The following is a 24,498-nucleotide window of genomic DNA, read 5'->3' as shown; positions in this document are numbered from 1 at the left end:
CTGTCCTTGCAGTGGTAAGCCCACATGCCTCCCTGGGGACCACAAGCCATACCAAGTATGACTGTATTTACATAGCTTTTACCACAGAGACAACTAATTTTGTTCAAAATGTCATAAATGAGTTCACTGTAGAAATCTGTAGTTTCTGTTCCTTTGGGGTTCTCTTGCAAGAATTAAAGGTAGTTTCCTTATCCAGACTGCATATTGTCTTTAACAATCCCAAGTCAACAATAATCTAACACATATACAGAGTGTTCTGTTACATGCATCACTGCCAACTGTTACTACAATAGTGCAATCACTTCACAGTGCTGCTGGTTGGAAAGACAAGGATAACTGTATAGTCTCACAATAGACAAAGTACCAGACGATAGGGATACGAAACTGAATGAATATATCAGCTATTGGTGATTGATGAGTCCATCACCAGTTGTTATTCTTGCCAATCTTTTTGTGTGAATCATGTCATTTTATTTAGCTAATTTAATGGTCTATCTCCAAAGAACAAGCGAGACCCTCTGCTCATGGAGACTCTAATTCAGTGGCACAATAAACACCCACTAAGCCAGAGGATGGGTGGGAGGAAACAGCGCAGAGCCAGAATATTTTCACATCTAACACTGTAAATTTATTTAGACCAAACCAGAGATTAATGGAACAGTGGAGAGACTGACCAAGGCAGTTTTGGTGAGTTTGGTTTTTTTGTGACATTTGATTGAAGTGTGTTTAACTATGAATTAAGAAGGCACTTCAGCCCCACTTAATTTGGTAAAAGAGAGAAACTTTTGTGAGTTTATTTTCTTTATTTTACATAGTAAACAAAGGTAGTGCCGATGTTGGTAACTGTCGGTTGCTGGGCTGATGACGGCTCATTGGAAAATTCTATACCATCCAAACATACCTGACAACTACTCAGAAAGGACATGATGATAGATAGTATGGGATGTGCTTGTAGCAAATATTGACAACAGGAAGTAGATAAAGGGCTTGGTTTTGTTGCAGGTGTGAATTCGTGGTAGTAGTACCTCCTGCTTTCAGTTTCATTTATGCTAGTAGGAAGTGCCATGTGATCTTGTCCTTGCCATTCCACTAGTCACTCTTACTGGTTGGGTTGGCTGCACAGTGAGGCTGAAATTTCCCAGTGAAACTCATTGCTTGCCAGTGAAAAAAAGCATCTTACAACACCACATCTTAATGCAGATGACTGACTACACAACCTCCACACCAACAGAGTATATAAAGATAACAGGGCCTACTAAATTGTCATGTAAAATTGCGAGAAAATGGGCAAAAATCTGAAAAAAACGAGTACAGTCCACACAGCATTCCCATCACCAAACTTCATCCAACCAGTAGATAACACTTTCATGAAAGAGGGTTTTAATTTCGCACACTGGTTTTTGGCTGACTATCCCTGCAACTATTACTCCTTTCGACACACAGATTCTTTTTCTCAGCCCTACTTTACGGGGGGTGGATGGACAAGGAAGGATGAAAAGAACAGCACGGGGGCTCTTTAGCTCTTGCTCCTGATGATTTTTGGACGCAGAACAATCCTCTGTTAAGATGTCTGCCTTGCTCTCTTTATTTGTGAATAGATCAATGTTTTTGTTCCTTTCAGTGCCTTGTCTATGGTGTCACACTCACAGTTGGGATCTGGCAGCCTTCACCAACTTTTGACAGAACCTCTTTCTCCCCATTAAGTGAATGAAGCCTGTAGGCTTTAGTTACAAATTCCATGCAAAACACATGGGCTTAATTTTGTGGAAAAACATTACCAGATCATGGACCTGATCAGAGAAAAGCCTATTAACCTATGCCTGGCAATAGTAACATATTTCAAGACCCATGGTTCTTCTTACTTATCAAATGTTGAGTAGAAACACGTTAAAAAAAAATAATGTGCAATTTAAAAAAAAAAAAAAAAAAAAAAAGCTTGTTCCAAGAAAGCCTAGCAACAGAGTGGGATTAAAACAGGAGGTAGTGAAAAGAAGAGAGGAACCAAGGCTCAGAATAACCCTTGAAAGCAATTTGGGGCCAGAAAAGGCACTAGTTAATTTAAGTGGGTACTCAGACCACCAACAGGCTCACTCTTTTTGGATCTCTAAGGATGAGGGCATGTTGCCCTTGTACTCCTTTCTTTAGTACTACTTCTATTACTATTTCACTCCATTTTAATACCTCCTGTTGTGTAAATAACAACTACCAAGAATATTAACACCAAGTACTTGTGGGTTAGGTAAAGCTCCTTAAAAAGTCTGGAATGTCCTACGTATGGATCTGCAATGACTTAACATTCTGGTCAGTTTACAGTCACCATAAAAAAGCATTTTGGTCCCAGTGGCAACATACACAATGCTGTACAGTCTACAATCAAAATCACATTATTTCTGTAACACACACGAACAAAATAGACAAGCCATTGACCAAAGCCCCTTATTAGTAAAAGAAAAGATACCAGTTAGCATAAATGGTATACTGGATGCTTTACAGGAGTTGTACACAATAGAAGCTCTCCACAAATCTTCAATCTGAAAATAAATATTTAAAGTAGGTACTAATCTCAACAGCCAGCCTTGAGATATGTGTGACAGCTGTTTCCTTACTATATTATTCCATAAATATTAACAGACCTTCAATCTAATCTAAAACCAAAAACACTGTCAACATGGAACCGGTTACATTATCAAAATGAAAACACCAAAGATTACACTAAACTTTACAATGCAAGACATGATTACTTTAAGATAAAAGGGTAAAATCATCACCTCTAGCCCACATGGATAGAAAAAGAAAACAACAGGAGATAATCCTACCCATGTTGAAACTGAATGTTAAAATTCGACAAAGCATCAGGTCAGAATATCTGAGGCTAATCAGAGAGCACTACAACAAGGCTATACAGGGAACTTCACTCCCTGAGGCCATCATCCTCTCACACTATGTACAACTTTTGTCTAATAAATGGAATGCATGCATTAAAGGATTGCACAAAAAATGGAGATATAGTGATTGTGGTTATTTGCAGACTTTTGGGTTTTATGATATGTTGAAAATTGGCAAAATTGGCAATGTCCACAGCTAGTTTTGAGTTGTTTGTGTAGTTTTTTATGGCAATGATGGAGGTTGGTTGTGTTTTCTCTGGAAGTTGGCACAACTGTACGGCCTGTTTCACAAAATACCTGTGTAAGTAATACTACCAAGATCATTCCAAATAGCTAAAGTGCTGCTTTTTTCACAACAAAATCTTTGTTTACCACATTTTCCTTGATCTTCTCTTTCTTCATCTATCGTGCTGGCAAACCATGCAGTCCCAACCCGACTGACACTAATTTATCTGAAGGTAGCTGATAGCTAGCTGGGGATTCGTCTGATTGGCCTAACTGTGTGACTGCATGGCCCATGTATAGAAGGCTCCAATTTTCACATGTTGATTATTTTTCGGGCAGTCTTTTGTAATGTGTTTATTATGCATTCTTATGCTGCAATGAACTTTGAAAATACCACAATAGCTTCACTTTAACTGTTTAATACTGAAAATTTCTAGTGTAATCATTTAATATCACACACAGAACAACACAACCAGTTGAGCACTGTTATATACTAGCACTGCTATAAGCAATGGGTTTTACTTGGTTGTTAGAGAGCTGGAGGAGGTTGTTTGAGCACACACTGCACATGTCGACTGTTAACACACATTTGTGTGCAGGCTGAAAAGATATATTAGGTGTTCCATTATGATCTTCTTCACAGGATCAGCGGCATACAGTGGCGTTACTTTCATGCCATGTTGTATGACATGAATTCTTTTCATTAGGATATTTTTTTACATGCACCACATGGGACTGGTAAATGGAGACAGGGGTCAAAGTCATTATGACGAATAGGATGATCAGGTTACACATCAACAAACTTGGACATGACTTGACCAGTAAACTGATCTCATATTTGGACTCCTATTCCATATATTCCCTTAAAATTTTGAGATAGAATCCTTGCAACACAGTCTATTCGTGTCTCCAGGGTGAGCCTTTGGCGTGGGAGTCTTTAAAACTGGGTCATCCACCCAGGCTAGTGCATGTGCATGTGTATATTATTGTCCTTAAACAAATACAGCTTGGGTATTCTGTCACAGTCTTCACTCACATGACACCTTCTGATGCTTTCTCTCAGTTTCTAATAACATAAACAACAAAAGTCTGAGGCCTGATGGAACAGTGGGAAATTCCAGCACCAGTGACAAAGAAACTGTGTTTAGCCCCGTGTCAAAGCACACACAAAGATGCAAGTGTTAACATTTCATTTGCACTACAGTGTTAATGGGATAGTGTTCCTGGCTGGGGATGACCATTTTTCCACTGCAAAGCTAGTGCTGCTGCTGCACCCGCTAGCTGCTGGTTGTAATTTCCCAACCAGGCTGAGCTGACAGACAGCATAATGTCAAAACACAACACTCATGACTTGACCACAAGATGCTAGTTTTCACACGACAGTGGTACTGACAATGAGTCAAGACAGATGTACTCAAACAATGAGAATGTCATCGCTGTTGCCAAACTAGACAAACAGGGCTTTCCACAAAGATGTGGAGTGACCAGCCAGTCGGGCAAGTAGCTCAGAGGGTTTTTGGCCATAAAAGACCAAATGTGGTGGTGTCTGACACATTTTAATGCCACAGTTCCACCATATACACCAGGAGTGTAACAAAACATTGAGCTGGATCAATATATCCATTCACTGTCCTACAATTCAATATTATCAATGCAAAGTGAAAATATCAATCTAGATTATCAACTTTGCGATACGCCTTAATGTTGAAATTCCCATTTAATGTTTGTGTCACAAATTTCTGGAAGAGTTCAGTCACCAAATTGAAATCGTATTGTGGCAGCTAACACCATGTTATCAATTGTATCATAAAGAAACTTGTGATTTACATCCATAATAAATATTGACCTTAATTAATAAATATTTTAATGGGTTTGCCTACCTGATTGCAAACATGTTGTGAAATTCTGTAAAGAATAATAATCCTACTTGTGCACTTCAGCCCACACAGTCTGTAAATAACTATTACAGGCAGTAAGCAGGTATAATGTAAGAATGAACATTCACTTTGTAACACAGAATTACTCAATGAAAGGTTAATTAAATATGCAAATCACTGATAAAATGTATGTGGAAAAACTTGATTATATATTACTTCAGGAAGTTCCAGTACATGTTGTTTTATTTTTGAAAAATTTGGGGCATCTGGCACTGGTTTGCATAATTGGTCAACGGCTAAAAACACAAAACTGTAAAATTACAGAAGGAGGCTGAGGCATAACCTACATTTTCATCATATGACATACTGTAGTCCTAGTACTTTGACAACACTGCCTGTTCTGTGCTTCCTGTAAAAAAGTGAAGTGTACATAAAAACAGGATATGATTCATTTGTTATATGGAAAATCCGGGACTTTTAGTGGACTATTTAATACTGAAGGTGTAATTGTTAAGCTGGTCACACTGGTATTTTCTGGTGTTTTCCGAAGTTGCATGTCTGATGAGGATGTCCCCTGTCCTCAAAAACTCAGAGGTGTTCAGTTCAACTGTGCAAATGATAACTGCATGTCTCACTATGTGCAGACATATAACATGACCAAACAAAAATTTGTACCTCTGGGAACCTTTTTCTGTTTGCCTCAAAGCTGAGGACATTTATGTTCATAATGATAGCATGAGCCTTAGCCCTTCATTTTAAATCAATGGAAAACATTGTGGCTTTCCATTTAACTGCACAACCAAGAGGAAAAATGACCCAAGTAAATGGAAACATTGTGTCAGAAGCATTGTTAAAATTAGCTGATATAACAGTACAGTGTGTGCTCAGGTTGTATTACAGAATGTTCCATCTAGCAGATAGTCCAGTTTGTTTAAGACAGCAATGGTTGGTATTCAAGTGTCATCAACTGATAATAATTTAACAAAGAAGATGACTGCTTACCTCATGCAAGTTTAGCTCTTTGACTTTTTCCTTCTGAATGACCTGAGAGGCATAATAAAAGATAAGCAAAGATTAATCACCTCTTCAAGCTAACACTGTAATATTGTAATACAAACCAGCTCCTCTGGAAATACAAAAAAGACTGAACAGCTAATAATGAGTGTGTAACGAAAAACTAACCAGTCAGGTTGAATAAGGGACACAGAGATAAGATGTACTGTGACATAGCTGCTGGTTTACAGTAAATGCATGTGCACAAATGTGTGTGTGTGTGTGTGCTATATGAGCATGATAGTCTTACATAACCCACAGAGAAGCTGGACATATTCACGTTTTTAGCTGGCAGGTGGTGAGATGCATGGGGAGATGTGTGCAGGTGTTTAACTTGGACATGTTTGGGTGTTTTTGCATGTTGGTGTTACATAATTGTAGGACATGCAAGTCATGTTCAAGCCCTCCATTATTCCCTCATACTAGCTTTAAAGACTATACTTTGCTGACGCACTCGACCTGATTTTTCAAGATGAACCACTTGCTTCCCTTCAGCTTGAAGTGCAATTCATAACTTTGGGGAGCACACTTACGCTCGCTAAAAACCTGTAAATACTTTGAAATGGGTTGGAGCAGCATATCTCTTGAAATACCTGCGGCTGCTAAAAGAGTCAGCAAATGAATTCATGCAGCAGCTGAACTGATATTTAGGGACCAGAGAGGATCTTATGACTTTACTCTGACACTTTACTGTATGATTTCTAGTTTCTGAACTGCGGTGTGTGTGTGTGTGTGTGTGTGTGTGTGTGTGTGCCAACGGAGCGCTTACTTGTTTGTATGCATATAGCTCTTTGTGCGCCTGGTGCCGTAACCTGGGTAGATGTAAAGACAAAACATCTTTTTGATTAGTAAATGACATCCTCCTACTGACCATGTTAAACAGAGATAAAGTATTGATACATCCTGGAAAAAAGGGAGAAAAATAACACACATGGATGTAATTTCCTTATTAAATACTTGCCTTATGACACCAATCTATTCTAGTGAATCATTGTGGCACCCAATGGCTGTGACAATTCTCAATCCATACAGAATATAATAATAATAATAATTTGGCAGACATACAGGATAGCCAAACAGAGAGTGAGTAGCGCTCATTTGCCATAAAAATATTTGCGCTGTGTAGGTTCTGTGTTAAAAAGACGGCTCTGCCTCAGGCACACATCAGGTTAAACAATCATTTGTCTACTAACTGAATAAATATTAATTGGACTGATCACTTACAGAAAGGAGTGGAAATGTCCCCTTACTTAACTGTTAAACCTTTGTTTTGCTTACAATACTAAGTCAAGTTACAAATAGACAGTTGTAATTTTAAAGGCATCATGCCTTAATATCTTTTCAAAACAAACCCTGAACTTAAAGTAAAATATCAACTCACAGTATCACCCAAAATGTATTGGATCAGGCATTAAAAGCATTACTGTATGTTGTCAAGGCTTTCAAAACTCACCTCAGGTACAGCCAATGTTTAACTCTTAATAAACATTGCTCTTGTAAATGAGTAAAAACAAAACAAAGAGCACTGGAGAAGAAAAGAATCTAGGGTACTGAAGATGAGAATAAAATATGTAGGAAACAGGGAAGAAAACAAGAACAAGAGAGATAGGAGAAATTCATAGGTTTGTAAGATTTACCTCCATAACAAGTAACCTTAACCTCTCGCAGCAGAGTGAGAGGGATCTGTAAAACAAGCAGCACAGTCTAGGAGAGAAACTGACATTTTGAAAGAGGTCAGCAGGAAAAGGTGCAGATACTCCCAAGGGTAGGGGGACAACTGGTCATGGGTGACTGATGGGGGTTGCTCAATGGCCCTTGAATACAATGTCCATGGGCAAGGGGAATAACCCAAAGAAAAACAGGTGTCCCAGCTGACCTTCCTCGCAAAGCTACCATTAACATAATTTCACTTTGGTCAATGGGCAACTCATAAGATGTGTGTCAGCCATCAGTGTAGTGAAAAATGTCCAAGTGGTTTGCTCTACCTTGTAGTACATCACTTAAAGCTCCACTCCCGCCAGTGTTAATTTGCGGTGTGTTAACCAACAGTGTTAACTGATGTTTTCTCAAACAGAGAGAGAAGGTATGGTTCATAGTCAGATGTAAATCATTATTATTTTACAGGTTTGCTCAACATCATCAGCATGGAGAACAACTGAGTGAATATTAGCATAGATGGCAACAGTGGAGGATTTTTCTCCACCTCCTTCAGTTGGTTGAGAACAACAAGACAGGAAACCAGAAGAGGCCATTTGTTAGCTAACAAACTACATCCCCAGCTAACTAGTTTTCGCATATCCCATCCATTATAATATAGGATTGTCCAGCATAATAAGGGCTTGTCCCGTATTTTCATGCATGTCCCTTATTTTAAACACACTGAAGGTGGCAACCCTAACAGTGACAATAATTTTATCTATACAACATTAGCCTAAAATCACAAATGGTGATTTGCCTCCGGGAGCTTTACTCTGCGGTTCAAGTTATATCACCAGAGAGGGAGTAGCTAAAGGGCGAAGAGTGACAAAGAGGTATGACAGTGTATCTGCTAAGCTTGACGGATGATGCATTCTCGCTCTGTGCTCCGAAACCAGTTGAACAAGTTCGGTACCCTGCAGAACCCCAGTTGAATTTCTCCTTTCCTTACTTGCTTACTACCTTATTTAGATATGCTATGTGGTAGGTTCATGGTTAAAATATGTTGCTGTAAAAGTCACGTATGGATACATCTGAAGTTGGCTAACGTTAACAAAATGCTCGCTAACTAGCATGGTAATGGCTGATGCAGATTTGCTACCATTTGGTTAACATTATCTATCAAATACAATTACCTAGCTAATAACTGATGTAGACTAGCTAGTAAGCTATCATTTTTATTATGGAGTTGGGCTTTAACCGAACATTCACGAGCACAAAGTCCATGTTACAAACTGTAGTGATGACTAACTTGCAAATTAATTCAGCATTCAAGGCCTCCTGTCCCTTACTGTCACCCCATGCTCAACAAGTACTTTTCAATCTCTATACTGCACTTCATATTTCACATATGTGTGTGTGTGGACTGAGGACTCACTGATAATGATGGCTGAGTATTTCTATGAGCATCTGCCTTGTGTCAAACTGTGTGTGAATGTTTATCCTTGTTGGAAAAATGACATGTCACACATCAACTCTAATGTAAATTCTTTGGTCCCTTCATTCACCTGTCAGTGTAAACAAGAGCAGTCACGCTTCCTGCGCAGAAACCATAGGATTCCCCCTTTATTGTGGCTGTGGTCATGTCAAATTTGTGTGTATATTGTAAAGAATGTGTATATTCATCATTCATCATGCATGATATTTGAAGTAATTCTGGGCCAGTCCTTTGGGAGACTGCATCTTTAGACGCCTTTTATGGAGCAAAATCGCTCTTTTTGTTTGTAGTGACTAAACCCTGGTAATCTTGACTTTCAGTATTGAATCATGGTACTGCATCAAAGTCATAGTCTCTCTTCACAGTTTGATGAGGAATTGGTGGAACACAGTAGTTGTTAACCTACTTACCAGTTGCCCTGCAAGATAGGATATGACAGGGTGACGAGGGGTGAATTTTGTTGGGAACTGCTGCTTCTCACTGTCTCAGATAAAAAATGTTGGACATTATTTCTGTTCAGTTTGTCGCAGCCGGATCAACTTGATTATACCAGTGAGGTTAAAAAGAGGAGCAAGGGAATGACCTTCTTTATGGGGAATAATTACTGGATCACACTCAAGGCTAAATGCTCAAAAAGTTAGCTTTAACAAGATGAATATCCATGGTCAACAAACAAGAGATTTAAATAACCAAATACAAATTTAATGTATAGCCAAAAGTAAATTTAATGAACATGGGAATACGGTGAGGATGTTAAGTTGCTCTTAGAAAAAAGGGTTATAATGAGTTTCTTTGACGCAAAGTGCCATGATCATAATAATGTAGACAAGCAGCTTTGGATCTCAGCATAATATTACTGTTTTTCTACCTATTTAGAATTTAATTTCACCAATTACAGTATCTTAGCTACCATCTCCAAACTGTGCTGTTGAAACATTTTGCCACTCTGTGAAATAACTATTTGCAAGACAAATACAAAAACACACATTTCTAAAAGGAAAAAAAATAATGATTAAGCCTTAACTCAAAGCCATTGTGACAAGTGTCGTACAGAGTTTGTTGGATAGAATCTAAATGATGAATTCATTTAACTGTTTTGTGCAGATTTCAAGAACGCAAGTCCAGGGTGCAGACAAGTTCAGCACTGACCTTCATGGCAGTGTTTCTCCTTTTACAGAGTACAAGTAGCCATTAGTATTAAGCCATTAGAACACAGCTACTGTGAAGTGGTACAAGAGGGCACTTTTGAACAAATGACTCATGAGCCAAAGTGACCTGAAATGTACAAGGATGTGTTATAAGGAGTTACATAATGACAGTCTGGGGAAATCAACATTCAGTTCTCATACTGTTCAAGTCTCACATAAGTAGTGGTACTGACAGTTTGCCTGTCAAAAGAGGCACAATATGTTCAAAACCATCTTGTTCAAAACTGTCTTCTAAGGCAGACTGCACAAAGCCTTTTCTAAGCAAAGTGGAGTGAATTATAAATTCACACACACAAAAAAAGTTTAAATAGTTAAGGAAGTTGCAGGACTAGAAAGCAACAATGGTTGAAATTAACTTTTAAATTTGAATGTGTAAATTAATTTGTCAGACAAGCAAATCTGGAACGCCCCAGATCCCTGCAAAATAAAACTGCAGCCAGTCCTCAGTGCTGTTATATTTGGTTTCTGCAAACCTAAAAATGTGTTTTTTAAAGCCACTCCAAGGAACTTTCATAGTTTTGATTTTGGATGCCCCATTGGACAAAAGTGGTAGTGCTTACCTGCCATAAACCAAAAATATAAGATCAAAATTAAAATTATCTAAAGAAAAATCTCCTGCTGTCTTTTAACTGGCTCACATCCTGTAACTTTGCCTGGGAAACACAGGCTTTTCCAGCTTGCATCCCATAAATAGTTTCATCTAACTTAAAGGAGAGTCCGACCTAGTAGCAGGAATTAAAGGACCAGTGTTGAGGACTTAATGGCGTTGAGCGATAAGCTAACAGTCTGCAAACACGCCATCTCACCCTACCCTTCCTAGCATGCAGGAAAACCTGTGGTGGCCACATAATTCTCTCAAAAGTCTGTATCTAAAGCCAGTGTTTGGTTGGGCGATCCTCTGCCACTGTGACAACATGATGGTACAACATGGCGGCCTCCACAGAAGAGGACGTGCATCCTCTGTAGCTATAAATGACAATTCTCATTTTCAGGTGATTATACACTCATGAAAACATACTTAGGAATATTATATTCCATTTCTGCCTTATTCTGCCAATAAATCCATGTAAATTTTACACATGAGACCTATTAGAACAATTATATAGAAGTAGCCAATATTTTCACTGATGGTTTAATTTGCTTTTGTAGGTCACATAGAGGTATCAGTATGTATCAGTGGCTATGCATGGTGCACCAGACAACACCAGATTAATGACTTGTTGCACCCTGTACACAGATGATGTTGCCTAGCCAGAGAGAGCCCTGTATGACACTTATTGCCACAAACTCACACAGGAAAGCAATATCAAACACAGTAAAAAATCTAAGCAAAAGCAAATTCAAAGCAGAAAGGTGCATTGATCTTACCTTATTAAGTAGCAGCAGAAGAGGAGGCTGAGGATGAACACGAAGATGGCTGTCCCAAACACCACAATGTAGATGTTAAGGGGAAGGTTCTGGAACCCTATATTTGGCATCCTGAAACTGTAGTGTGGGAAATCGGAGCTCATGGATATTCTGGATGGAGAGAGGCAAATGACATAAAGTAAGTGTGCAAGTATTTCCACACACAATGACACAAATGAAACTGGAACTTAACTTTTACTCCACTTTCAAATTGACTTTATGATGTAATATATTTTATGGTTTTACTTTCATTTTCGGTTTAGTGTTACTGTAAGTGTTAAAGTTAGCTTGGCCTTCATTAGGCTGTATGCAGCTTTCATATCTTTAACTGCAGGTGTCAAAAAATGTATTTCGACACCAGATCTCTGTTGACATTATTGTACAAACACAATCTGCTTGCTTTTGCTGCTTTTTGAAGGTTAACACACTAAACCATGACTTAGAGGCATTTTCACATTTCTCATTTCTGAGAATTTTAAATTCTAAAAAGATCATGGGCATTTGAAACTGTAGCCACAGGCAAATAGGCAATTGTCAGGAAAGGCATTTGAGGAAGCAACACCATGCAAAACGAGTCCCTAACAGGGTGCAACATTAACTTTTTTGTCCATCACTCAAATGGCAAGTGAATGTTTAAATTTTACCAGCCACTCAATAGATTAAAACTGTTTTTTGGTTAGTGGATGAAACAAATTCATGAGCAGCTTGCATATTTTACTGGGTTTGGCTGATGTCTGGTATACAATATACAACAGAACACTTTTTTAAATGACTAACTATACAATATGGATAGGGATATACACATAATTTGGATTTGAAATGCTGATATCCTTTCCCAAAATGACAACCTTGTTTATCTTCTACATCTCAATTATTACATAAGGCTCATAAACTCTATTAGTAATAGATTTGAGGGGAGGCTTGGCGCCCTCCTGTCATAGCAGTTGGTGGACCTGTTCTGATATTGGTTGACAGGTAAAACATTACAGTAATTCAATAAAAAGCCACAGGAGGTAATGGAAAGATATGCACTTCACCCCTTATCCCCTAACCAAAGAGCCAATGACCATTCCTGCTCAGCTGATTTATCAGTCAGAGCAAAACCCTCCTTGTCTAGGGTTTGCTTATATTGGTCAGATGCCCAAACCTCAAAATCTACAGTCAAAGTCAACAGCAGGGCAGTGGCGCAATGAGCGATAAAAGGCAGCTCAGAAAACACACATTAAGACATTTCAGGACACATTAAATTCCCATTTACATCCTATATGGATAACACAGAGCTAGAAGTTTGTTCCCACAGTATTCTGTTGCTCTATATATTTTCCATATGCAAGGTGAGCAACCATCTACAGAATAAAAGTGCTTTATTTTATCTTTATTATTAAAAATACACTTTTTTTTTTTTTTGCAAAACTAGGGGAAAAAAAACTCTTTTAAAAGATTTCATCTTAATTTATTTGTTTACTTCCGGACAGCCTACCTAAAAAGGTTCCTTCTCAAAGCCTGTTTCATAAAACCCAGACCATGCCAACAAGTATCTATTGGTCAAGTGTTCTTACTCAATATACCAAAGGGACATGACCAGACATGCCTTCGCCTACTCGGAGAAGAGGAGAGGATAGGAATAACTCTTGCTCCTTCGGGAAACCTCTCTTGCACCCCTCCCCTTCACTCCAAACAGAGAGCTTCATTCTTCTACACTCCTCTGGATAGTGGAATGTTTTGTAGGTTTTGCTGAGCCTCTCCTGCTTATGATTACAAGATATGTGTATCACTGTGGCCTCAGTCTGGGAAATACGGGTTGTAAATAATATATTGATATTTTTAGGCTCTTCTGCTATATACAATATAAATCTTGATATGTACATTTAGTCTTATATACATACAATAAATTCTCAGACAGTGCAAATAGCAGTAAAATGAAACATATATATTAATGCAACTGTAATTTCAATCCATAAAGATCATAGTAAAACACTTTGTACTTAAAGTAATGGACCTGAACCCACAGCCTAACTGTACCTGTGTGTTACTGGTTGACCCTTCCCCTTTAAGGAAGGTGGGCTTGTGGGTAACCCCCGTGTGTGACACAATCTAGAGGGGTTTATTTTGAAAGTGAGCTAGCTAATTAGCAGCTATGAGTCAGGCTAAAGGGAAGTAAAGTAGCCTAAAACCAGAGGTCCCCCAGATTTGTTTCAGAAATGGAAGCCCCCTGTAAAGAAACAAACATGATCAGATGATTGATTGTGTTTGCTCTTTTCACAGTCTGGACCAACGCTGCTCTGAAGAGTATAAAAACGATATAGTATCATTATATAAACTGGGACTTCTTATTATCTCCGCAAGCCAATTGCCTGGAGAGGATCATGCAATCGCTTGCATGTGTGCGTGACCAACAGATCTGTAGCTTGTCTGCAGCTAATCTCACCTGTTACTGGATGGATCAGCCTATTTTTTAGTACATTCCTGATTTTCTGAAAAACCTTTTTTATTGCTCCATGCCAGCATCAGCTGTGGCCGCAGGCATTAGGCTATGTTTTGGAGTCATACCATTCTTGCAAACATGATATCTCAAGAACATCTTGAGGGAATTTCTTCAAAGTTGGGCCCAAATAACCGGGTGGACTTTGGCGGTTAAAGGTCACTGTTACCTCATGTCCATCCTACTCTAGTGAAATATGATATCTCAGGAATGCTTGGAGGGAATTTCTTCAAATTTGGTACAAACGTCCATTTGGACTCAAGGACGAACTGATATGAATTTGGTGCTCAAAGGTCACTGTGAGCTGTGATAAATAGGATTTTAGCATGCTGGAAAGTAAATACCTACATTAGCTACATGTAATTACACTGCAAGATAAATCTAATTGTAATCATTACAATTAATGACAGAAATATGTAAATTAAATTACAATTACTAATCAAAATGCTAGTGATTAATAAGGGTTTACAGCCAAATATACTTTTTGGGTTGCCTGGCAGACATCTTCCCTGTACTGAGTGACCTCTTCAAATTTATTTTCTGTGGCAGCAAACACAACACACCACCTTTCAGTACTGCAACCGATCTACACACCTTATAGCTGACTAAAGTAACATAACTACCCTTCAACGGTGACCAGCGGAAATCCTGAAAACATGAATGTAAAGATATGGTCATCTGCTACATCGCACATTAACTCATACTATCATCCAGCCCTTCTGTGGCTCAAAAATTTGCTTTCTGTAAAATGACTAAGGTGCATCAGTTTGGGGAACAGCATTACTGTAATACATGACTGCAGCTGGTATTGGCAGTCATGATGGGTGCCTGAATACAGCGCCACTTGACAGTGTTCTTGGTAAGACACCTGGCTCATGATATTGGAGAACAGGGCTGACAAAATTAGTAACTTGAAGTGCTCTTTCCAACATATGCTTCAAACTCTCACTTCGACTTCAGTGGTACCAGATAAGCTTATTTCAACAACTGACTGCCAACTCAAGAGGTCCAATCATATGTTGTCATATCATATATCATAAGTTACATAAGAGTTGTCTGGTACAAACTGTGCACACTATGTAAGCACTGACAGTAAATATCATTGCTATGTTTTGCTGATGTGAAAGCCAAACAACCTTGTATTAAAAGATCATGAGTTTCAAATGGTGGCTGGGAGATTGTCTACCTCTTAAGATACATATTTTAAAAGGCAAAGAGCTTAGACATGGGTTTGAGTTGTGCACTAACTTCATGAAACAGCAAACAAGAGGGAACTAAACCCACAAGCTAAGAGCACTGTCATGAAATCATATCACAGAGCTCCCATGAGGACAGAGAATTGTGGACACCAGTAACACTTGCATTCAGGACACTGTGGGTGAGGCCTAGAGAGTCCTGATAGTAGCACTGAAATTACAGGGATACTAAACTGTAATTAGATTATATGCCCATAAACTGAGGCATTCTAGATGGAGATGAAATATGTCCCCTCAGGCCTGAGAGACTAGGTGAAGTCATGGTTGGGAATTGTGTGTAGAGCTATGGCTGAAAGATTAATCGTATTTATATCAAATAACAACTTAAGTATGTGCAGTTTCTGAACAGCACAAGCATTTCATTTTGACAGATAACTGTCTAACTGCTGCAGACAATTTAATCAGTTGTAGTTAAATCAGGCAATGACGTCATTTTTATATTCAGATTCAGAATCAGAAATACTTTATTGATCTTGATCTTTATTGGGGAAATTGTTCACGTTACAGATGCTCCTCACAAGAATAGAAAAAAATATATTGCATAGTGTGATTAAAAGAGAAAATACAAAAATATAACAAAAAACCGTTCCCCAATTTCAAAATGTCATGCCAAACTAAAATGCTGCTTTTCTTGTCTTCCCCTCCAAACAGCCAAGACAAACCCCCTTACTAATCCAAACACACAAACATGCTGTGGAGCTACATGCCTTTCACACAAACTAACAAGCACCTCTGGAGATACATGAAACCAACACACTGACATTCCAAACTTCACAGTAGGTCATCAAGTAACCTTATCGACTTCTGTCGATTAATCGTAAGGCCATCATAGGTCATGAGGCTACAAAATAAAGTGAATACTAAACAGTTTAAGCTCCAATTAAATGAAGAACTAGTTGTTAGCACACTGCTGTTTTTACTTTAATGCTAACTTTTCTCTGGGTTGGTTTTAAAAAAAGAAGCACTGCTGGTGAGCATGCACATACCCGAGAGGCGCCTTCATGCTGAGAAGCAGAGAAGTCTGTATAGATCTATACTGCAGCTCCTTGAAAAGTGACATAACTTGTACTCGAGAGCCTTGTCAGTAGGTTGCCTCCTGTTGACTCATTGCCCTTCTTTTCCCCTTGTTCTTTAAAGCTCCTTGCTAAACTCAAGCCCTGCTTCTCACACTGACTCCTTTTCGAACAGCCACTACAACCTCCCCCTGCTTAACTGACCACACAAGCATGCTGCAGAGGAACAGCCTTTCCAAACACTCACAAAAAAACACCTCTGGAGAGATTTATGACCAAGGAGAACGTCATATAATACTGCTCAAACTATATCGTCTGGATTGAAGTTCCAAACAAATGAAAAACTACTTCTTCTTTTTTTTAACTTTTTAGTGATATCTGAGTATTTCCATAGACATTCCAGGTTTCAGCTACAGCCCCTGTAGCCACTGAGGTTACCAACTGCTAGATGTGTGTAAAAGTAGGTCTGAGCCGAGATGAGGACATTTTTAGCACTTCTTTGTTAGCAGATCAGTTTTAAACAGTGAGTTGTGGCCCTATCACACGAGTTTTCTCCTACACGTTTCCCACTGGCGGTGCCCATTATTGGAGCTGTACAATACGGTTAGGGGAAAAAAATCATACTTAGGTTATTGTGATTGTAATATATGATATGATTAGTGGGAATGATAACTTCTGTATCAAAATGTTCAGTTTCAATTTGTAAAACAGTGATGATGTGACATTTGTTGTAACCAAACAAACATGTTTTCTTACATCTGGAGAACAGGATTTGTGGGCCAGGGCATCCCTGCAGTACAACAGGGCTTTGTGATAATGCTGTTTTGTCATTTTGCCTTTAATAACAAACTGCAGGGTTCTGTGATTTAGATATTGCACTTCTCCGTGTTGCCATTTTGATAATATTTTGATTGCATGTGCAGCCCTAATCGATAGTGAAGAAAACAACAAGCAAGGTGAAGAAAGACTCAGTAATTTTCTCCCTTCTGGACATATTTTGTAATCTAAAGCCATATCCACTGCAATCCTTACTGCGACACAATAATGCACACAAGAATACTGACATTCATTATGCATGGATATAGCTTATATTTCAAAAGCTAGACAAGCCAAACCTGGTTCAAGACTTCAGCATTTAGTAGACAGCCATAAAAATAGCCACAAAAATAGTGACAGAAATGGAGATTGTCAGGCCAAAACTAAGCAATCCTTTGCAATCATTGCTCTTCATCACAAAGTAAATAAAAGCTTGTTAAAACAACTATTTTACCTACACTTTATAACATATGCATGGTATCAGGGGTGCAACTGATCACAAAATTTAAAAATTTACTAATACTAGGGTTTTGATTTATTATACATCAATCGACACTGAAGGCTGCTCCTGTTAATGACAGCTGTGTGTCAGAGGGAAAGCAGGAGCAGACATCACAGAAGTTACAATGTCACAATCTTATGATCAGTCTGTGACGAGCACATCCAGTTTTTCAATTAAACAACTGAAAATGAACAAAATCACGGTTGGGATTGATGGAGGTGAAAGGGACAGCCTTTTTTTTAGAAGTATTTATTTATTTATTTCAAAACTAACTGTGACAGTTTAGTCCACAGATTACATGCAGGCCAAACCGTGGAGGACGACTCAGATGGGCCATGGACCAACTGAGATCCATTGCACCCCTGCATGGCATGGCCTGATAATCTTTGACACATTCATATAATGTTGTGGTGATGCAATGACAATCATTGTTTAATTCCTATGAACTCACTTTCTCTGCCTGAGGTACCTATAGCAGGACTGCCCCAAAACCCAGTGCAGGCACATAAATTCACCTTTACAGTTGACAGCTACAGGACAGACATGTATCATTCCGCTTTTATGAGTTTAGGGGAGGACAGTATGTCATTCAATGCAGGTTAGACAAAGATTTAAGAGGTCCCACTTCAAGTAAGTCTTCTACTCTTAGGCTGTCCCCTTCACTCTGTGGTACAGCTCTACAGTATCAAGATTCGCTGACCTAGAGGATCTTGGGTTCATCAAGTGATCTAGAAATCCGACCTCTTTGCAGTAAACAACTCACATACCACAAAAACGCAGTTGGGGGTGTCACATCATCAAATGAGCCAACATGCATTGCTAAACAGCCACAGCAAAAGGTTACAAAAAAATCACTGGTGAAACTCCAGCAGTACAGTATAGCCCAACTCATTCTTCCTTTTAGTAACTGCTGTGAAACAATCACCAATCATCACCGCTACAATTACATATAGAAACAGACAGGTGACAAATTTATGAGAAAACATGAATGCGCTGGGGTTTTATATGGCTTAGACTATATAGCCATATGTGTCATCTCAATATACACAATTTCTCTAAAATAACATTAAAGCTACTAGAAGAAACTTTTAACTGCTTATTAAACTGTCTCAATTTAATAGTGAGGCCTCATTACAACCTACATAAGCAAAAGATCGGCCTGTTCTGTATAATTATTCTTACTGCCTGCCACCGAATTCTCAGTAAAATCAGATGAAATGATGCTATGTTCACATTTTCCCTGAAAAAGTCACAGTGTATGTATGTTCTGCAGTTACAATGACACAACAGGAGATTTTTATTTACATAATTGTATTCTTTTGTTATGTTTTGGGGCTTTTCTTGCCTTTATTTGATAGTACAGCCGAAGAGAAGACAGGAAAGGGGGGTGAAGAGAGGGGAGATGACACGTAGCAAAAGGCCGCAGGCGGGAATCGAACCAGACCTGACTGACTACCAACTGAGCTAAACAGCTGCCTCTACATAATTGTATTTTTGCTGGTAATTTTGTAATTATAATGTGTAAAAACTACCAATGAAAAAACTACCGTTCCATGTAGTGGCTTTAACATAAATAAGCGCTGGGCAATATGTGGTAGCAACTAAATGACTGAATATGGATATTGTGACAATACTGTGAGAATGACTCTTCTTTCAAAAAATATTAACACAATAATCATGTGGATAGTAATGTGGATATAATAGTGCACTGGGTAATGGCAAATAACAGAACAACTAGAACAGTCTGGTAAGTTCAGAAAGTCACTTAGCTGTAATGCAGTTTTTAAAATCAGTAAAAGACCACACTTATTCCACATCATGGTATCGGTATCCAAAATCTAAGATGGTATCTAGTCTCATATCATGATATCAATAATAATATTGATATATTGCCTAGCCCTAATAAGTGCTAATGTTTCCATACAAGCTGTAAAGGATGACTCAATGGTTCAATGCACATGATTTCTTTGGACTGATCACCAACAACAAAACACCAAATGAGTGAATACCTTTTGGAAGAATGGCGTTAGTCTTTCAACAAGTCGTGTTTGACAGACTTCTAGGCTATGCTCATTGAAGCTCCTCTGGCAGCTTGTAGTCGTCTTCCAGCTTGCTAAGACAATTAATGTTGCGTTTAAATTTAATATGTCAACCATTTATATTTTCCATGAATTTTCACAAGTTTTAAAGTCCAATAAAAAGATACAAAACATGACATTAAAACTAACTCTAGTCTAAGCTTAGCAATTTGCTAAGGAGTTTGTCCTAAATTCCCTCCTTGATGCTTCCTGCTACTAAACAGCTTCCCGTGCATCTAAAAATACCTTGTTGCCCCCTCCCACTTCGAAACTGAAGGGCCCACTCAGGACAGAAGCCAAACTTGCACGCTTCACTGGGTATAGCCTAAAACTACTTGTGCAAAAAAAAATGTGAATGTACAGTGAGGCAGCGCTGGCAGAGCTATCTCCACTGCACAACTACTGAAGTAGCACTGAATGCAGGTAACAAATGTGATGTTATTGTGAGCATATCTCACACAGAGGATAATCCAACGAGAGACCAAACAGCATTCAAAGGGAATGCAGTGACTTGGCAACAAACAGCATCTTCTGGTTGGAAAGAGCAGATGTGATTTGCATCTGCTCTCCTCATCCCACCATTTCTGTCACCATCTGCCTCTCTCACTCAGACATTTTCACATGGCCTCACCCTGTTACATAACCAGCAACAAGACCAAGTACAGCACATCACATTCATGGAGTGTGAGTGAGCAAATAACTCCTCACAGTCATTGTGCTCCTTTTCCCGTGGTGTCTTTCTGTGATATGAAAGACAGAGAAAGGGCAAAAGAGAAAAGAAGGGTATGTGAACAACCCAGAATCTAACCTAATGTGTCCAGTTCATCCAAATGATACAAAAACAGAGAGTAGTGCCCACAAAACCTTTGGTTTCAGGTACCAAGGGCGATGTGCCTGAGCCTGGGACCCAGAGAACCTGCCAAGCTCATGTTTTCATTTGCTCTGGCAGATACATCTGGCCCCACTTCAATTCAAACAGAATTCCGCCAGCCTTTGGATCTAGTCAGGCCGATAACAACTGATCATGTAACATGGGGTGGGGTCTATGCAATGACTGACACACAAGTCAGTTGTCACATGTTTTGCTGCTCTGATTGGTTGTAGGTCTACCAAATTGTGTCCAGTCAGCAGGTCCGTCCAGGCTACGAAACTCATATCAAACTGTCGAATTAGGCAGTGCTGACGAAACATGGATTTAGATTGTGTTACTACATTGCCTATTCCTTCTCTTCACTCATTTTCAGACACATATCTTAGTGTACCGTTTAGCGGTAATACAAGAAAGATTGTGACCAGGCGGCAACCATTTTGTGGCTTGCTTGAAAGCTGGCTAACATCACGCATTCTGTTGTTCTGATTGGTTATTGGTCCGTGTAATTGCATCCATGGGCATACGGGTCTACGCACAGTGATACCTTGGAAATTGAACATGAACTGAGTAATTCCCATTTGGCAATGTCAGGCTAGATGTGCTCACTGCTAGGGGTATCCCAATCCGATATTGATATTGGATATTGGTCCGATATCAGCCAAAAAACAAGTATCGGATTTTATCGGACTGCATCCAGCGGACTTTTATCGGACTGCATCTAAAATCTCCGAAAAGCAGTTCATTTTCTGCTCCAGCACTTCTATCTATAGGTGACTCTGGTTGCTGACTATTGTTCTCTGTTTGAGTAACATCACTTGATCAAGCCTTTTCTAACATTCCACACTACAAAATAAGTAATAAAAGTATGTATGATTCGTGCTGATATCGTATTGGATAGATATCAGTATCGGCCAATACTCAAGGCTGCAATATCAGTATCGTATCGGAAGTGAAAAAGTTGTATCAGGACATCCCTACTTTTTTTTCTCATATATCATATCTTATACATATCTTGATATCAGATATTCTAGAACCCACATGAGTTGCAATTGATGTATCAGAACATATTTTGCCAAATAAATTTAGCCTGCACTGACACAAAAATTGTACATAACTCAGGACCAATGAAGAAAATGAACAAAGATATTCTCGTGCCACTATATTCAACATCCAATGCCTGGGGAGCTTTTGGGCATCACCAAGAAGCCTACAGATAATTATCCAGAAAACAATTGGACACATTCTACTTGTTTGTATTTTGGTTTCACTTTGCCTGTATTGCTAATAACAGTTTACTGAGTAATAGTCTAACATACAAGCTATTGTTTGGATTGGGAAGAATTTCAACTGACAGTAGTCTTTTTGCTTCCAGTATAACTTCAATAAAGTAAAACCATTTTATAAGGTTCTCCTCCAAGTGTTGTAACTCTTAGGTTCATCTGAGGATAATATCACTCCGTACCTAAGTGAAGCCAAGATAGTATTATACTCTCTGTGGACCAATGGCCACAGAAAGTTTCATTATTACTAGGTAGCCCAAGTCTTGTGAGTATTCATTACCCCAGCCAACAACTTCAATCACTTTTTAGGGACTTGCCTCCAATGAGTCATCACTTGTTTCCTTTTGATCTATATGAAACACGTACAAAGACTTCCTTAAACAATTTAAAACCACTGATATCAAAATATCAATATTAATATTAAAATCTGATTCAGGGTAATAATGAGTTGTTAGTTGTTAATACCCTGTAAGCAAATTGACCAATTAAACCATTTATCACAAGGTTATCAAACAAAACCTCTGACACTCTAAGTGTCATATGGACCCAAACCAGGAGTTTTAAACCATTCAACTGCTATTAGTGAGCTAGTAACAATTTTATTTTAAAAAATATTGTGTAACCATTCAAAAACAACTGACTTTTTTGCTTCTGCTTTTATACAAACCACAATCATTCTTAAACATCTGAACAAAGAACCCTCCCTTTCTCCATGTTGAGTTATTATGTAACCAATTCATCATGCAATGTGATGACTGTGGAGCTCAATCAAACATAATGAACATGCAACTCTTCCACCACCAACCTCCCCAGCTCTCATCTAGACCTTACTCGTAATCAACACTGGCTGAACCATTAGTAGACACATCACCTGGACAAAACATTGGTCACACAAAATTTCATATACTATTTATCATGTGACAAAGTAAATCTCATGCAGCTGCTAAGTAATACTGCCATTTGTTTTGTTTTTTCAAAGGAAAAGGTAACCAACAGTGTGACCAAAATAGGCTAATTAAATGTATGTCCTGGTTTCATCATCATATTAAATATTCAGTTCCCTTTTTGCTGTTCAGGAGTTTCTTGTGATCAGCCCACAACATCACATTCACAAGATGCTATCTGAATGAGAAGTGGAAATTTCCACTAGCAGCCACTGCTGCCCGTGAGATTTGCACATCTGAAACTTAATATGCCAAAGGGCAGCAACAAACACCAGGGCCTCAAAGGCAGAGCAAGAGACTCTTCAAACTGTGCTGGCCGTGGTACATGAAATGCCCACATTCACGATGATACTGAACTCGCACACCATATTTTCAGACATTTAAGTGGGGGGAGTTTATTTGGCACTGACCATTCACATATCTGATCATCCATCAAAACATTATTGCTCCTTTTTAAAATGTTTTATGACAAAAGTGACTGGCTAAAATATCCTTCTAGTCGGAAAGGAGGAAAAACATCAGCCACAAAGCATACAGCACAGAGGATTCAGCTGTCAGTGAAGGGTGTAGAAAGCTTTAAAAAGCTCCTCTCTCTGTTTAAACTGAAAGACAATGCAGTTTTATTCAGTTACTTCCTGAGGGGAATGAAGATGATGATATTAATGATCACGCACCCCATTACTTATGAAAGTAGCCAACTGTGTTTCCACTTCAAGACCTGAAATATGCATTACAAAAAGCTTGTTTTTCCAAAGTTGGGCCAAGTTCTACAGTAAGTAGGTCGCTGTAACTATAACTCCAGTTATGGAGATGTGGGAGGCACAGGACTTAAGTGGAGCTGACAAGGTCAACCTAATGTCGGCCGCTGATAGAATTCCAATTACTGGATTTACATCTAATGCCACTCCGTGTCCCATCTGACACTTTTACATTCACAAGCATGCATCCAACCTTGGCAGGCATATAATGATTTTTCCACAAAATATGGCCTATTCATTCATTTCTGGTGCAAAAAAAAAGCTCTTTCTTGTGCCGTTTGTTTACTGAAAGCATTGATCTTTTGTAAGAAGTGTCAAGTGTTTATCATATCAATGACTGCTCATTCCACACATAAAATCTGACCTTACAGCAAGCATCAAAGGTTTATGTTATCAAGATGAGATTTACACTGTGTGTAGTGTGAGTCACACTGCTGTTAAGGTCCTGTCTAACCCTGACCTCGCCCTGCTCTGTAAACAAAACCAAAATTACTATAACAAAATCAAATTAAACCAAGTAGGGCTGGGCAATATATCAAAATTATATTGTATCATGATATACGACTAGATATAGTGACAGATTTTGGACAACATTATATCCTGATATGGTACACATGTTGTCTATTCCTGGTTTTAAAGGATTTAAAGGCTAATTTTCTGAACTTATCAGACTGTTCTAGCTGTTCTATTATTTGCCTTTACCCATTAAG

At 38.7% G+C, this 24,498-nt stretch overlaps 1 protein-coding gene across 2 annotated transcripts in view; it reads right to left on the bottom strand.

Annotated features, from left to right (window-relative positions):
* rnf24 (ring finger protein 24) overlaps positions 1-24,498 on the bottom strand; it is a 37,981-nt gene that overhangs the window by 5,585 nt on the left and 7,898 nt on the right. Inside the window, exons 1-4 of one of the 2 annotated variants that reach the window (XM_084715257.1) lie at positions 16,513-16,736; positions 11,750-11,899; positions 6,810-6,852; positions 5,990-6,031 (exon numbers count right to left, since the gene is read on the bottom strand). In XM_084715257.1, coding sequence (XP_084571383.1) covers positions 5,990-6,031; positions 6,810-6,852; positions 11,750-11,899; positions 16,513-16,586 — 309 coding nt within the window. In that variant the 5' untranslated portion in view covers positions 16,587-16,736. Of the gene's footprint in view, positions 1-5,989; positions 6,032-6,809; positions 6,853-11,749; positions 11,900-16,512; positions 16,737-24,498 lie in introns of those variants that run through there. The other variant, XM_084715259.1, reaches the window with a different exon arrangement.

The sequence above is a fragment of the Lutjanus erythropterus genome, chromosome 3 (assembly GCF_056507025.1).
Source record: "Lutjanus erythropterus isolate fLutEry1 chromosome 3, fLutEry1.hap2, whole genome shotgun sequence".
Classification (NCBI taxonomy): Eukaryota; Metazoa; Chordata; class Actinopteri; order Lutjaniformes; family Lutjanidae; genus Lutjanus; species Lutjanus erythropterus.
Note: the sequence above shows the minus strand (reverse complement) of the source record. Positions and strands in the feature narration are given on the sequence as shown.